This window comes from Macaca mulatta, chromosome X, assembly GCF_049350105.2.
Source record: "Macaca mulatta isolate MMU2019108-1 chromosome X, T2T-MMU8v2.0, whole genome shotgun sequence".
In the NCBI taxonomy this organism is placed as follows: Eukaryota; Metazoa; Chordata; class Mammalia; order Primates; family Cercopithecidae; genus Macaca; species Macaca mulatta.
In genome coordinates, this window is record NC_133426.1 from 18,557,610 (window position 1) to 18,572,506 (window position 14,897).

A 14,897-nucleotide genomic window follows, 5' to 3' on the forward strand; every position below is an offset into this window, starting at 1 on the left:
TATAATTGTTTCATCTTCTTGATGGACTGTTTTATAATTGTAAAATATCCCTCTTTGTCTCTGGTAACAATTTTTGTCTTAAAGTCCATTTTGTCTGCTATTGGTATGCCGCTCTAGCTCTCATGCTTGCCATTTGCATGGGATTTCCTTTTTTGTCCTTTTCCTTTTAAACTCTTTGTATCTTTGAAACTAAAATGTGTCTCCTGTTGACAACATATAGTTGGATCTTGTTTTGTTGTTTTTATCCAGTTTCACAATATCTGCCTTTTGATTATTTAATCCATTCTCATATGATGTTATTATTGATATGCCTGGATTTACATCTACCATTTTGCCATATACATGTGTGTGTGTGTTTGTGTGTGTGTACATGCACAAAAAATACAAAGAGGAACAAAATTGTCATTATATGTATGTGTGTGACTATTTTGTTCCTCTGTTCCTCCTTTATTTGAAAATTTATTTTTGTAAATGGTCTGTGGTAGAGGTTGAAGTCCAGGTAGTTAGCTAACTATGCTACCACTCTTTTTAAAAATTGTCCTTTTCTACTGAATTGCAATACCTCTGTATTATATATATTATTCCCATACATAGTTTGATATATTTATGAATTTTTTTGTTGTTGTTGTTGAGACAAAGTCTGGCTCTGTTGCCCAGGCTGGAGTGCAATGGCACGGCCTCAGCTCACTGCAACCTCCGCCTCCCAGGTTCAAGCAATTCTCCTGCCTCAGCCTCCAGAGTAGCTGGGACTACAGGCATGTGTCACCATGCTCAGCTAATTTTTGTATTTTTAGTAGAGATGGGGTTTCACTATATTGGCCAGGATGGTTTCGATTTCTTGACCTTGTCATCTACCAGCCTCGGCCTCCCAAAGTGCTGGGATTATAGGCGTCAGCCACCACATGCAGCCTTTGTTTATGAAATTTCTATTATGTTCTACTCATGTATCAGTCTTCTCAGTGTCAATATCTGTTGTTTTATCTCAGTGATTTAATGATAAATTTCAATACCTGGTATAGTAAGTTCCTCTTTATTTTCCTTCTTTTCAAATGATTGTTCATGTGAGTTTTGACATTCAAAAGAAAATACTATTTGTAATCCTTTTAAAACCTCACGAAATGCGTGTGTACATGTACACACATATACACATACATATGCATACATTTACCATCTAGTAGCGATATGTGAGAATCTAGGCAATTCATTTAAAGTAAAAATTCATAAATAGTAATACTGCACATTAAAATGAAAGACAACAGGATGATTTATGTTACTTTTACCTAATTATTGTTTTCTTTACAGAGTGTATACTATGGAAAGCAGCGCCATCAAGATATTAAAAGAGAGAGTGATTTCACGAAAAAGTGACCTTACTCGTGCTTTCCAACTTCAAGACCACAGAAAATCAGGTAACAAATTTCTATAACATTTACAATTTCTTGGCCAGGCGCGGTGGCTCAAGCCTGTAATCCCAGCATTTTGGGAGGCCGAGACGGGCGGATCACGAGGTCAGGAGATCGAGACCATCCTGGCTAACACAGTGAAACCCCATCTCTACTAAAAAATACAAAAAAAACCTAGCCGGGCGAGGTGGTGGGCGCCTGTAGTCCCAGCTACTCGGGAGGCTGAGGCAGGAGAATGGCGTAAACCCGGGAGGCGGAGCTTGCAGTGAGCTGAGATCCGGGCACTGCACTTCAGCCTGGACTCCATCTCAAAAAAAAAAAAAAAATTTACAATTTCTTAACACAGCAAGTTACATACAGATCACTTTTCATTTTCTTTGCTTCCTTAGGATTTCAGTTCTCCATTTTTACTAAGAAGGAAGAATAGAGATAAAAATAAAATATCCATTATTTGCTCAAAAAAGTCTTATTTCTCCCTTTTAGCAAGCTATTTTCAACTTGGAAAACTAACAACAACCCTGAATTAAACTTCTTTTTTTTTTTTTTTTTTTTTGAGACAGAGTCTTGTTCTGTTGCCCAGGCTGGAGTGTAGTGGTGCAATCTCAGCTCACTGCAACCTCCGCCTCCTGGGTTCAAGCAATTCTCCTGCCTCAGCCTCCTGAATAGCTAGGATTATAGGCACGCGCCACCACAACGAGCTAATTTTTGTATTTTTAGTAGAGACGTGGTTTCACCATGTTGTTCAGGCTGGTCTTGAACTCCTGACCTCATGATCCATCCACCTTGGCCTTCCAATCCCTTCACGCCTGGGATTACAGGCGTGAGCCACCCGGCCCCAAACCTGTATTCTGATAATATGCTAGACTAGACATTCTGAAGGGCCTTCCCGTTAACAAACAGCTAGATTTTGGAGGGTGTAGAATGTTAATGCATTTACCAGCCTCACAGTAACGTGAATCTTCCAGCTGCATCTTCACTTTCCATGAAAGATGATTTGAAACCACATGTGGGAGCATGGAGCAACAAGAAAGCACAAAAGGCTAGATTGTCCTGGGGCCCAGTGCTGATATTGGTATAGCAATCAATTCTGAGACTAAATTATAATATAGTAGAAAGATGGAAAAGCTGAATTTGAGACTTCCATCATCATGCTTGGACCCTCAAAGCGGCTAAAGTTGTCCTAAGTCTGTAATGCTCCCTGACTCCTGGCAAGCAAATGCAAATTTATCTTTGAGGGAAGCATCCCTAATTTTGGCCACTTGTGTATCTAGAGATTAAGATCCACTCACATGAGCTCACAATCAAAAATTACCAAACAAACAAGGATACAAACTACCAGGAGTGAGAGTCAGCAGAAACAACAGTTAGTTCCCTGAGGACATCAAATATTGGAATTATCAAATAAATACGTTTAAAGGAAATATGGAATCAGAAACATGCATTTGGGAATGATTTGAAGAAAAACCAAATAGATAGAAAATATACTTTAAAAAAGAAAAAGTGGCCAGGCGCGGTAGCTCACGCCTGTAATCCCACCACTTTGGGAGGCCAAGGCGGGCGTATCACAAGGTCAGGAGATGGAGATCATCCTGGCTAACATGGTGAAACCACGTCTCTACTAAAAATAGAAAATATAGCTGAGTGTGATGTCAGGCGCCTGTAGTCCCAGCTACTCGGGAGGCTGAGGTAGGAGAATGGCGTGAACCCAGGAGGCGGAGCTTGCAGTGAGCGGAGATCGCGTCACTGAACTCCGGCCTGGGCGACAGAGCAAGACTCCGTCTCACGAAAAAAAAAAAAAAGGGGAAAAAAAGAAAAATCATAATGGATGGGTTAAACAGAAGATTAGACACTATTCAAGAAAGAATTAGGTTAGGAGTTATAAACAGGCCAGGCGCAGCAGCTCACGCCTGTAATCCCAGTACTTTGGGAGATTGAGGTGGGTGGATCACATGAGGTCAGGAGTTTGAAACTAGCCTGGCCAACATGGTGAAACCCCACCTCTACTAAAAATACAAAAAAAAAAAAAAAAAGAAAAGAAAAAAAATTAGGCGGCCATGGTGGCAGGCACCTGTAATCCCAATTACTTGAGAGGCTGAGACAGGAGAATTGCTTGAACCCAGGACAGGGAGGTTGCAGTGACCCGAGACCGCACCATTGCACTCCAGCCTGGGTGACAAGAGTGAAACTCTGTCTCAAACAAACAAAAAAAGAGTTATGAACAGTAAAATGAGAAGTTTAACATACACCTACCCAGGGTACTGGGAGGAGAGAATAGAATGTAAGAGACCATATATTTGACATGGTAATGGCTGAGACATTTCCAGAATTGATAAAAGACTCAAATTCATAAAGAGGAACAGTAATTCTCATGTACGATAAATAAAGTTAAATCCACACCTACACACATTTGTTGTGAAACTCCAGAGCACCAGTAGCAAAGAAAAAACCTTTAAAAAGCAGGCAGAGAGGAAACAACATATTGCTACAAAGAGATAACAATTAGACTGAGATTTCTCAACAGTTGCAAAATTAGACCGTAGAATCATATACACAAAACATTAGAAGTTAAATTTAGAAAAAGATATACCATGAAAACACTAACAAAAACAAAACTAAAACAGCTTTATGAGTATCAGGCAAAGTAGACTCTAAGGAGGTATATATTACTAGAAATAAAAAAGGACATTTCATAATGATAAAATATTATGCCAATTGAATCCATTCTAAATGTGTATGTACTTATTCATATAGCTTCAAAACTATTCAGAACAAAAATTGACAGAATAAAAAGTAGAAGTAGAAAAATCTGCCACTATAGAGGGAGGTTTTATTTATTTATTTATTTATTTATTTATTTATTTATTTATTTATTTTTTATTTTATTTTTTTTTCGAGACGGAGTCTGGCTCTGTCGCCCGGGCTGGAGTGCAGTGGCCGGATCTCAGCTCACTGCAAGCTCCGCCTCCCGGGTTCACGCCATTCTCCTGCCTCAGCCTCCCGAGTAGCTGGGACTACAGGCGCCGCCACCTCGCCCGGCTAGTTTTTTGTATTTTTAGTAGAGACAGGGTTTCACCATGTTAGCCAGGATGGTCTCGATCTCCTGACCTCGTGATCTGCCCGTCTCGGCCTCCCAAAGTGCTGGGATTACAGGCGTGAGTCACCGCGCCCGGCCTGAGGGAGGTTTTAATACTCTTCTCTCAGGAACTAAAAGAACAGATAAAAGATTAGCAGACTTTTTTTTTTTTTTTGAGATGGAGTCTTGCTCTATCGCCCAGGCTGGAGTGCAGTGGCACGATCTTGGCTCACTGGAACCTCCACCTCCCGGGTTCAAGAGATTCTCCTGCCTCAGCCTCCCCAGTAGCTGGGACTACAGGCGTGTGCCACCACACCCAGCTAATTTTTTGTATTTTTAGTAGAGAGGGGGTTTCACCATGTTAACCAGAATGGTGTTGATCTCCTGACCTCGTGATCTACCTGCTTTGGCCTCCCAAAGTGCTGGGATTAGAGGCGTGAGCCACCGCGCCCACCCAACCAGCAAACTTTTTTCTTAAAAGACTAGGCCAGGCATGGTGGCTCACACCTGTAATCCCAGCACTTTGGGAGGTAGAGGCAAGCAGATCACTTGAGGTCAGGAGTTCAAGACCAGCCTGGCCAACATGGTGAAACTCCATCTCTACTAAAAGTACAAAAAATTAGCCAGGTATGGTGGCACGCACCTGTAATCCCAGCTACTCAGGAGGCTGAGGCAGGAGAATTGCTTGAACCCAGGAGGCGGAGGTTGCAGTGAGCTGAGATGGCACCACTGAACTCCAGCCTGGGTGACAAGAGCCAGACTCCTCAAAAAAAATAAATAAGCATGCCTTACTTTGTTAATCAGAAAAAGGAAAAAAAAATCTAACACTTAAAGTCTGATTTCTTACAGGTGACAGGAAGGACACGATCTGTGGAATACTGAAGATATTCTTGAGTTATTTCTTCTTCAGGGCTGCAGGGCCTGGGAGGATAAATTATGAGGGAGAGCAGCTGGCCCAATGCTGCCCTGGCTCTCCCAAGGAGGTTGCATTCTTTAAAATCATATTTTAACACATCATTTGGGCTTTGTTATTGTTGTTGTTAGGAAAACTTTCTTTAAGCCAGTGGGCTTTTTGCATGGAGAACATTTTGGGGCTGAACTTACCATGGAGATCCCTGAGTTCGAATCTGGTAAACATAGACAAAAATGGAAACGTTGAATACATGTCCAGCTTCCAGAATATCCACATTGAAAAGCCAGTAGAAGAGGCAAGTGAAACATAGCCCCAGCTAAAACCTGGCCAGGGTGAAACATAACTTAGTCCTTTGAAAAGCTGGGAGTGGCCGGGCATGGTGGCTCACGCCTGTAATCCCAGCACTTTCAGAGGCTGAGGCGGGCAGATCACAAGGTCAGGAGTTCGAGACCAGCCTGACCAACATGGTGAAACCCCGTCTCTACTAAAAATACAAAAATCATTTTGTATTTTTGTATACAAAATACAAAAATTTTGGTGTGGTGGCATGCACCTGTAATCCCAGCTATTCAAGAGGCTGAGGAAGGAGAATTGCTTGAACCCGGGAGGCAGAGGTTGTAGTCAGCCGGGATCGCACCACTGCACTCCGGCCTGGGTGACAGAGCGAGACTCTGTCTCAAAAAAAGAAAAGCTGAGAGCGGGATAATCTAATAGATGGAGTGGCAGTCTTAGGAAAAGCCGAAGGGGAATCTCCCAGGTACGCTGTGGTCTGTTCAGCAAATTTGTGTGTTCCCAGGATAAGCAAAAAGAAAAAAAGAAGAAAAGGCTTCCACAAGCAAGTCCACATCAAATACTGGATTTTTTTTAAGTGCTGTCTAGCAGAAAGGGAGATATGACATCCATGCTTTTTGTTTGTTTGTTTTTTGAGGCGGAGTCTCACTCTGTTGCCCAGGCTGGAGTGCAGTGATGCAATCTCGGCTCACTGCAACCTCTGCCTCCCAGGCTCAAGCGACTCTCCTGCCTCATCCTCCCAGGTAGCTGAGATTACAGGCGCCTGCCACCATACCCAGCTAATTTTTATATTTTTAGTGGAGATGGGGTTTCACCATGTTGACCAGGCTGGTCTTGAACTCTTGACCTCAAGTGATCTGCCCACCTCAGCCTCTCAAAGTGCTGGGATTACAGGCGTGAGCCCCTTTGCCTGGCCTGACATCCATGCTTTTATACAACATACCATTTCGAATACTTAATGTATTGCTTGTTAAGCGTGAGTGTACAGTCTTGCTGACGTGACCCAGAATATGTCTGAAAGATTTTTGAAATGTAGAATCTTTTCTTAGAATATGAATATCGGGGAGATTTATCAGATCCCCATACTTATTAGTTAACAATTCATCAGCAGTTAAATATGACATTGAGCTGAAAGGGAGCTGGTTGGAGCTAGGACTTGGGTGATCATTTGCAGCAAAGATGAGATGTTAAGAGCAGAGAGAAGGGAAGTAAAGGTAGATTAGAGACTAAAATATCCCCAGGAAGGAGGCTTTTGACTTCACTTCAGAGGCAGTTTACCATGGTGACTAAGATCACAGGCCAAGCTTGGCTTCAAGCAGCCGCGATTTAAATCCCACTCACCAGCTCTGTTACCCTTGGCAAAGTTCCTTTATCTTCCTGTTTTCAAATTTGTAAAATGGACATAATAATAGTTCTGTTCTTGTTCCTTCTTGTTGTAGAGGACCAAATGAAATAATCCAATAAACTTCTCTGTAAATGGTGGCTGTGTTAATTACTGCTGCCTTATTCATTTTGGCCCTGTCCCCTGAGGATCACAGACTGAATGAAGAGGGTGGGGCCTCCAAGGGAAGGCTGGTCTTCTCAAATTTCTGTCTAAATCACATAATTTGAATTGTTGATGATGTTTTCTGTTTGTTACATTTGCTAAAAGCAATCTGTGTCATGAATTCGATATGTTCTAACACTTAGAAAATCTTTATTTTAGGCTCATTCTACTCTAGTTGAAACTCTGTACAGATACCGATCTGACCTGGAAATCATATTTAATGCCATTGACACTGATCACTCAGGTAAATAAATGAACTTTGATGAGTTCATTTAAAAAGCGTATTTGTGTGTGTGTGTGTGTGTGTGTATTGGAGATACAAAGTGAGTACACTTTGATTGAGCCCTATAATGAATATGGTTTGACACCTTCGTTGGTAAGATCATTGGTAAGATGGGCCGGGCCTTGCTTATGCATACTGTTAAATGAAAATTGTAGGAGCCCATTGTTTTGGACTAAGCTCCTTCACCAGGCCCCAACAGACTAGACTAAAAGTCAAAATGTGGTAGTAATAGTAGAAAGCAAAGGCTAATCTGGTTCTCTGAAATCAGAACTCTGATTTTTATCTATTTCATTCTTCATCTAACATGATGAAACTTGAGGGGAAAAACAAACTCATTTAATATTATTGTTATTTCAGTTTGGCTGCAGACTCTGTATTCAAGACCATAGAGTCCTACAGAAGCCTATGTAGCCATCAGTCAAAGTGGAATAACTCTTTTTATAAATCACCAGCACAAATGAAAAGATGAAGGCCGGGCGCGGTGGCTCAAGCCTGTAATCCCAGCACTTTGGGAGGCTGAGACGGGCGGATCACGAGGTCAGGAGATCGAGACCATCCTGGCTGACACGGTGAAACCCCATCTCTACTAAAAAATACGAAAACTTAGCCGGGCGAGGTGGCGGGCGCCTGTAGTCCCAGCTACTCGGGAGGCTGAGGCAGGAGAATGGCGTAAACCCGGGAGGTGGAGCTTGCAGTGAGCTGAGATCCGGCCACTGCACTCCAGCCTGGGCAACAGAGCGAGACTCCGTCTCAAAAAAAAAAAAAAAAAAAAAAAAAAGAAAAGATGATTTACTATCCATTTCAGTATCTTAGTTACTCATGGCCATAAAAATCATTGCTAGAAATCTGATTCTGTTTTGGGGACTAAGGGCTACAAAAAGTCATTTTCTGGTTGTTTTGTTTTTGTTTTTTTCTTTTTTTGAGACAAAGTTTTGCTCTTGTTGCCCAGGTTGGAGTGCAGTGGCGCGATCTCGGGTCATTGCAACCTCCACCTCCCAGGTTCAAGCGATTCTCCTGCCTCAGCCTCCTGAGTAGCTGGGATTACAGGCATGCGCTACTACACCCGGCTAATTTTTATTTTTAGTAGAGACGGGGTTTCTCCATGTTGGTCAGGCTGGTCTTGAACTCCTGACCTCAGGTGATCTGCCCACCTCAGCCTCCCAAAGTGCTGGGATTACAGGCGTGGGCCATCGCGCCCAGCCTTCTGCCTTTAGCTTTGATGCACAATTACTTATTTTCAAATTTTTAAAAACTCATCAGATAATCCCCTACTGCAGAGACCTTTGAACACCAAGAAAAATCAATGATCAACACATTAAAGTAAATTATCGCCTATGAAAAAGGCAGCACCATTGTTTGTGATCCTCTTATTGACTCCCAGGGTATCTTCTCCCTCTGCTTTGATGTCACCCTCCTCTCTGCCCTCCTTCCATGCACCTCACCTTTCTATTTTAGGTCTTGTAATTTCTATACCACATTTAGTCCCATAGTCCACAACCCCGTCCCCATTTCTTCACTGTTTGCTCATTCTGGCTTTACAATAAGTTCAGGATCCCTTGGTAGTTGAAAGTGACATATTGTTTCTTACATTTATGATCTTACTCTTCCATATCCTTCAGTATCTTCATGGTCAGGCATTTTAGTGAGTTTCTAATTGGGACTATTTAATCAGTGTGGCTTCCCCAACCCTTGCCTTAGGTGTGTCTTAAAATGAACACTCACAACCTTTTCCTATATTCTTTTAGGCCTGATCTCCATTGAAGAATTTCGTGCCATGTGGAAACTTTTTAGTGCTCACTACCATGTTCTTATTGATGATTCCCAAGTCAATAAGCTTGCCAACATAATGGACTTGAACAAAGATGGAAGCATTGACTTTAATGAGTTTTTAAAGGCTTTCTATGTAGTGCATAGATATGAGGACTTGATGAAACCTGGTGTCACCAACCTTGGCTAAACACAAATGAGAGCTTCCCTCAGGCTCCCTGTAAACAGCTAGGCCCAAATGACAAGTATAGTCCTTTCCAATACCCCTGAAATTCACAGTCAGTAGCAGAGAAAAGCAGATCCCAATTCATCCCACAAACAGACGCATAGTATGGGTTTTGGAAGTCCCTAGCAAGCTGTTAATGGTAAGATTAGGTATATTGCCAGTGAGAAACTGGGTTTGAACCTAATGGTGTTCTCCTGAGTGCCACCTAACCAGGAGGCCAGAGCAGTTTGAAAACATCCTGAAAGGAACTCACACAGCACAAGAGAAAACTACTAAGCACGACATCTGTGAGTGACAGAGGGAGAGAGGAAGAATACCAGGTTATTCATGGAATAAAGTCTTTCCATCTTTAAACTGTGATCTTCTTTGGAGATTTTATAAGCCAGTGATCCTCAATTAAGGGATCCACCCTTCAGGGATGAGAGCCATATTGGATTCTTGGGGGGAATCTGTGGGAGTGTTGTTTGAAAAAGCATATTTTGTGTGTGTGTGTGTGTGTGTGTATGTTGGAGATACAAGTGAATACACTTGAATTGAGCCCTATAATGAATATGGTTTGGCACCTTCATTGGTAAGATGGGGCCTTGCTTATGCATACTATTAAATGAAAATTGCAGGAGCCCATTGTTTTGGACTAAGCTCCTTCACCAGGCTCTGACAGACTGGACTAAAAGTCAAAATGGGGTCACCCATGCTGAGGTCCTATGTCACCTCAAGCCAGCTTCAATTGGCATCATAATGAAGTTCCCTCTGCCTTACAACAAAAAGTAACCTGATGTTAACCAATCAATGATTTATTATTATTTCCCTGCTGTCTTACAAGGAAAGTAACTTTGAAACAACGAGTCTGCTTTTTGTCCTTTGGTTCTGCTTTCTTCAATTTTTCTCTGTCTATAAAACCAACCTCCTCTGCTCAGCTTATCAGAACACTTTATTTTTATGGAAGGAAGTGTTGCCTGATTCTAGAATCGCAAACAAAGCCAATTAAGATCTTTAAATGTTATCTTTTGACCAATCTGGTGACCATAAAAGGGACCATAAGGAGACTACTAATACTCTTAAGGGCCTCTTAAGGAATGGAGGAGAGGTGCTGCTGACCCCTTTCAGGTCCCCTGTCTTCCTCACAGAGTCCTGGGTGTTGTAAATAAGTTCCTTTTGGGCCAGACCCTGCTGTTTTTGCATTGAGACCCCTGAATCTTTTGACTTTCAAATCCAAGGTAAATTGCCATGAGTGAGCATTTGACTTTGGGGTACTGCTATGATTTGAATATGGTGTATCCCCTCTGAAACTCATGTAAAAATGTTATTGCCATTTTGGCCATGTTGGGAGGTGGGGTCTTTAAGAAGTGATTAGGTCTTTAAGAGGGATTAGTGCCTTTCTCATGGGAACAAGTTAGTGATTGAAGAAATTCAGCCCCCTTTTCTTGGGTGTGTGAGTGCTCTCTCTCGCCTGCTCCTTTCACTTTTCCACCATGCTATAAAACAGCATGAGGGCCTCACTGGATGCAGCCACCCAATCTTGGACTTCCCAGCCTCCAGAACCATGAGCTAAATAAACCTCCATTCTTTATAAATTACCCAGTCGCAGGTATTCTGTTATAGCAACACAAAACAGACTAAAACAAATACCAAGGGTTTGTGCCATAAGAGGACACATGGCTTTTGGGTTTGCAGTGGATAATGAGTCACTGGCAAGGGCTGCAGTTTTAAAGGTAACTGACAGTAGTTGCAGTAACTGACCGTTACTGTAGGAGTGAGCCTGGCTTTCAGAATTCACAGCTATCTATCCACTTTATTTCTTCTCTTCTTGTGTGCTGAGGTAAGAAAAATCATTAGCTAAGTTAAAGGGATTTCAGAGCCAAAACCAACTTGGCTCTGAGAGACCCAAGTTCCAACATAAAAATAGGATCCTTAATTTCTAAAGAACTGAGTACTCTTGGCTTTAGGGTGCCCCTTTGTTAGTGGTTCTTTCCCTCCCATGGACAGCTATAGGTTTCCTATTTGTCATGTTTTTGTGTCCTGAGAATTTGGTCAACCAACCAAAAGGTTGGGAGTTGCCAAGAATATGCTAGACAGAAATGTGGGTTGCACCCTATTTGTGACTAGCATACTGACTGTTATGTCTAAATCTTTCTTTTGGCTGTCTTTGGTAGTCTGGATTTTGATCTAGAAAGATTAATAAGAAACATAATGGACACCCCAAGTTCTAATGCATGCAAATATAGTCCCCCTTTAGGGACTCCAGACAGCTATGTATTCAAACATTATGGTCCATTCTTGTGCACATTTTTAAACCTATGGGCAGATTATACCAAAGACTTGGCCAGGCACAGTGGCTCATGCCTGTAATCCCAGCATTGTGGGAGGCCGAAACAGGTGGATCACTTGAGGTTAAGAGTTCGAGACAGCCTGACCAACATGGTGAAACCCTGTCTCTACTAAAAATACAAAATTAGCCCAGCATGGTGGTATGCACCTGTAATCTCAGCTGCTCAGGAGGCTGAGGCAGGAGAATCACTTGAACCCAGGAGGCAGAGGTTGCAGTGAGCCAAGATCGCATCATTGCACTCCAGCCTGGGCAACAAGAGTGAAACTCCGTCTCAAAAAAAACAAAAACAAAAAAAGATTATACCAAGGACCATTTGGAGTTCCAATGGCCTTTATGTGGACTGTTCAAACCTTGTAAGGTTGTTTTTATTATTTTTTTAATTTTTTTTTTTTTTTTTTTTTTTGAGACGGAGTCTGGCTCTGTCACCCAGGCTGGAGTGCAGTGGCCGGATCTCGGCTCACTGCAAGCTCCGCCTCCCGGGTTTACACCATTCTCCTGCCTCAGCCTCCGGAGTAGCTGGGACTACAGGCACCCGCCACCTCGCCCGACTAGTTTTTTGTATTTTTTAGTAGAGACGGGGTTTCACTGCGTTAGCCAGGATGGTCTCGATCTCCTGACCTCGTGATCCGCCCATCTCGGCCTCCCAAAGTGCTGGGATTACAGGCTTGAGCCACCGCACCCGGCCTAAATTTTTTTTTTTTCAGAGGGAGTCTCACCTTGTCGCCGAGGCTGGAGTGCAATGGCGCAATCTCGGCTGGCTGCAACCTCTGCCTCCCGGGTTCAAGCAATTCTCCTGCCTCAGCTTCCCGAGTAGCTAGGATTACAGGCATGCACCACCATGCCTGGCTGATTTGTATCTTTAGTAGAGACGGGGTTTCACCGTGTTGGCCAAGCTGGTCTCGAACTCCTGACCTCGTGATCCACCCACCTCAGCCTCCCAAAGTGCTGGGATTACAGGCGTGAGCCACCACGCCCGACCTGTTTTTAGTCTTAGAACTAAATTAGAAGACTGTAGCATAGGGTTAAAGTCTGAATGGGATGTATATAATTGATTAGCATGTAGAAGCTTCTAAGCTCTCTCTCTCTCTGTCCTCCCCTGCCTACTTAGAATCTGCTGACATTTTTGCTTGGTTACCTGCCCAGGATTCCAAAATAGCCTTTTTAAAAGATTCATTGCAAAGAGCTAATGAAAGGCTAGAAATGGAAGATGTCCGCCACACCAAAGATGGTAAAACTGATGTAACTCGTACTGCTCCTCTCTATCCTACTTTGCCTGAATATTTAGTCTATTAATACTCTGTCTGAATTGCCTTTCTTCTGTGAAAACAAAACAAAACAAAACAGTTAAACAGTTCCCTTGTAGCATAAAACCACCTGAAAATTCAGGAGACAATCCTGGAGTGATTTACATTACCTGGATAAAAACAGCTCAGGGCCATAGGTTAAAAATTTTCAAACCCAGGGAAGACCTTTAAAAGTTTTCTGAAGAATTCAGTCTTTTTTTTTTTTTTTTGAGATGGAGTCTTGCTCTTGTCGCTCGGGCTGGAGTGCAGTGGCACAATCTTGGCTCACTGCAACCTCCGCCTCCCAGGTTCAAGCAATTCTCCTGCCTCAACCTCCTAAGTGGCTGGGATTACAGGCACACGCCACGACGCCCGGCTAATTTTTGTACTTTTAGTAGAGACGGGGTTTTGTCGTGTAGACCAAGCTAGTCTCGAACTCCTGACCTCAAATGATTTGCCTACCTCGGCCTCCCAAAGTGCTGAGATTACAGTCATGAGCCACCGCGCCCAGCCAGAATTCACAGTCTTAATTATAATTTAAAATCCCGGGATGGGGGCTGGGTGCGGTGGCTCAAGCCTGTAATCCCAGCCCTGTGGGAGGCCGAGGCGGGCAGATCACGAGGTCAGGAGATGGAGACCATCCTGGCTAACACGGTGAAACCCCGTCTCTACTAAAAATACAAAAAAAAAGAAAAAAAAGAAAAAAAATTAGCCGGGCGTGGTGGCAGGAACCCGGGAGGCGGAGCTTGCAGTGAGCCGAGATCACGCCACTGCACTCCACCCTGGGCGATAAAGCGAGACTCCGTCTAAAAGAAAAAAAAACTCGCGTGATACCTGATCTACACCTACTAATATACATGTTGGTGGGATCTGAAAAGCCCAAAAATGGATGAAAGAGGCAGAATGGTAGTTTCCTAAGAGTGATATTAGTGACCTGACAAGCCCCACCTGGTCCATTTACGGGTCAGACAAACCCTGAAAGGTTTCTAATGACCTTAGGAAAGCTATTTCCAAAGTATTTCAGCTCTATGGCAACCAACAAACTAGAATCACTTGTGGGCCTGCCCCAGGGCATTCCAATAAGCAACCCCTAAAACGGCAGTTTCGAAAAAATAGTTGTCATTTGTGCAAATGATCAAAACATTGAAAAAGGGACTGCTCCCAAAGAATTTGAGAGAAGCCCCTAAAAACAGGCTGCCTACCTCTGATCACCTCCATGTTAACCAGCAAGACTGACAGGCCTCCGAAGACAGCTCTGGTAAGTTTCCACTGGTTATTTTTTGCCCTGTTAAAAAGCTCTGCCCTGAAGGCAATGATCTAAGTAAGGAACAAGATTTTGAAATTCTTTCTAAAAGAAATTTATATCTGTAAAGAAAATCTCCATTTGTAAGGGTATCTCCCTCTCTGCACCTAAACCGTTAGAAACCTTTACAATGAGAAAGGCTTGGGTTTAAAAGCTTGCATATCAACCTTTACCTTTGTTTAAGGTGCTTTTCCTGTCCATCTTGTCTTAACTGGGCCTTTAAGCCCTTCTTTATCTTGGCAAATAATGGTGTTTGTATCTAAGTTCTGTGCCTTTGAGATGTAAATTTTCTACCTTGTTTCACTTAAGAGTCATCCCTTTGGAAGCACAAACTTGCAGTTGTCGGGCTAACAATTGCTCAGGGCAATGGAATGATGGTCTGAAGGGGGAAGAGAAAAACTATTTCAAAGTTGGCAAATGAATCTTTTTTTTTTTTTTTTCTCAGATGGAGTCTTCCTCTGTCTTCCAGGCTGGAGTGCA

At 42.8% G+C, this 14,897-nt stretch overlaps 1 protein-coding gene across 10 annotated transcripts in view; it reads left to right on the plus strand.

Moving 5' to 3' along the window:
• PPEF1 (protein phosphatase with EF-hand domain 1) overlaps positions 1 to 9,856 on the plus strand; it is a 149,396-nt gene extending 139,540 nt beyond the window's left edge. For 7 of the 10 annotated variants that reach the window (XM_077989600.1, XM_077989601.1, XM_015127026.3 and 4 more), the window contains 4 exons: positions 1,303 to 1,409; positions 5,521 to 5,684; positions 7,386 to 7,470; positions 9,255 to 9,856. In XM_077989600.1, the coding sequence (XP_077845726.1) occupies positions 1,303 to 1,409; positions 5,521 to 5,684; positions 7,386 to 7,470; positions 9,255 to 9,466 (568 nt within the window). In that variant the 3' untranslated portion in view covers positions 9,467 to 9,856. Of the gene's footprint in view, positions 1 to 1,302; positions 1,410 to 5,325; positions 5,460 to 5,520; positions 5,685 to 7,385; positions 7,471 to 9,254 lie in introns of all 10 variants that reach the window. The other 3 variants (XR_013413218.1, XR_013413219.1, XM_077989605.1) reach the window with 2 other exon arrangements.
• The last annotated feature ends 5,041 nt before the right edge of the window (positions 9,857 to 14,897 follow it).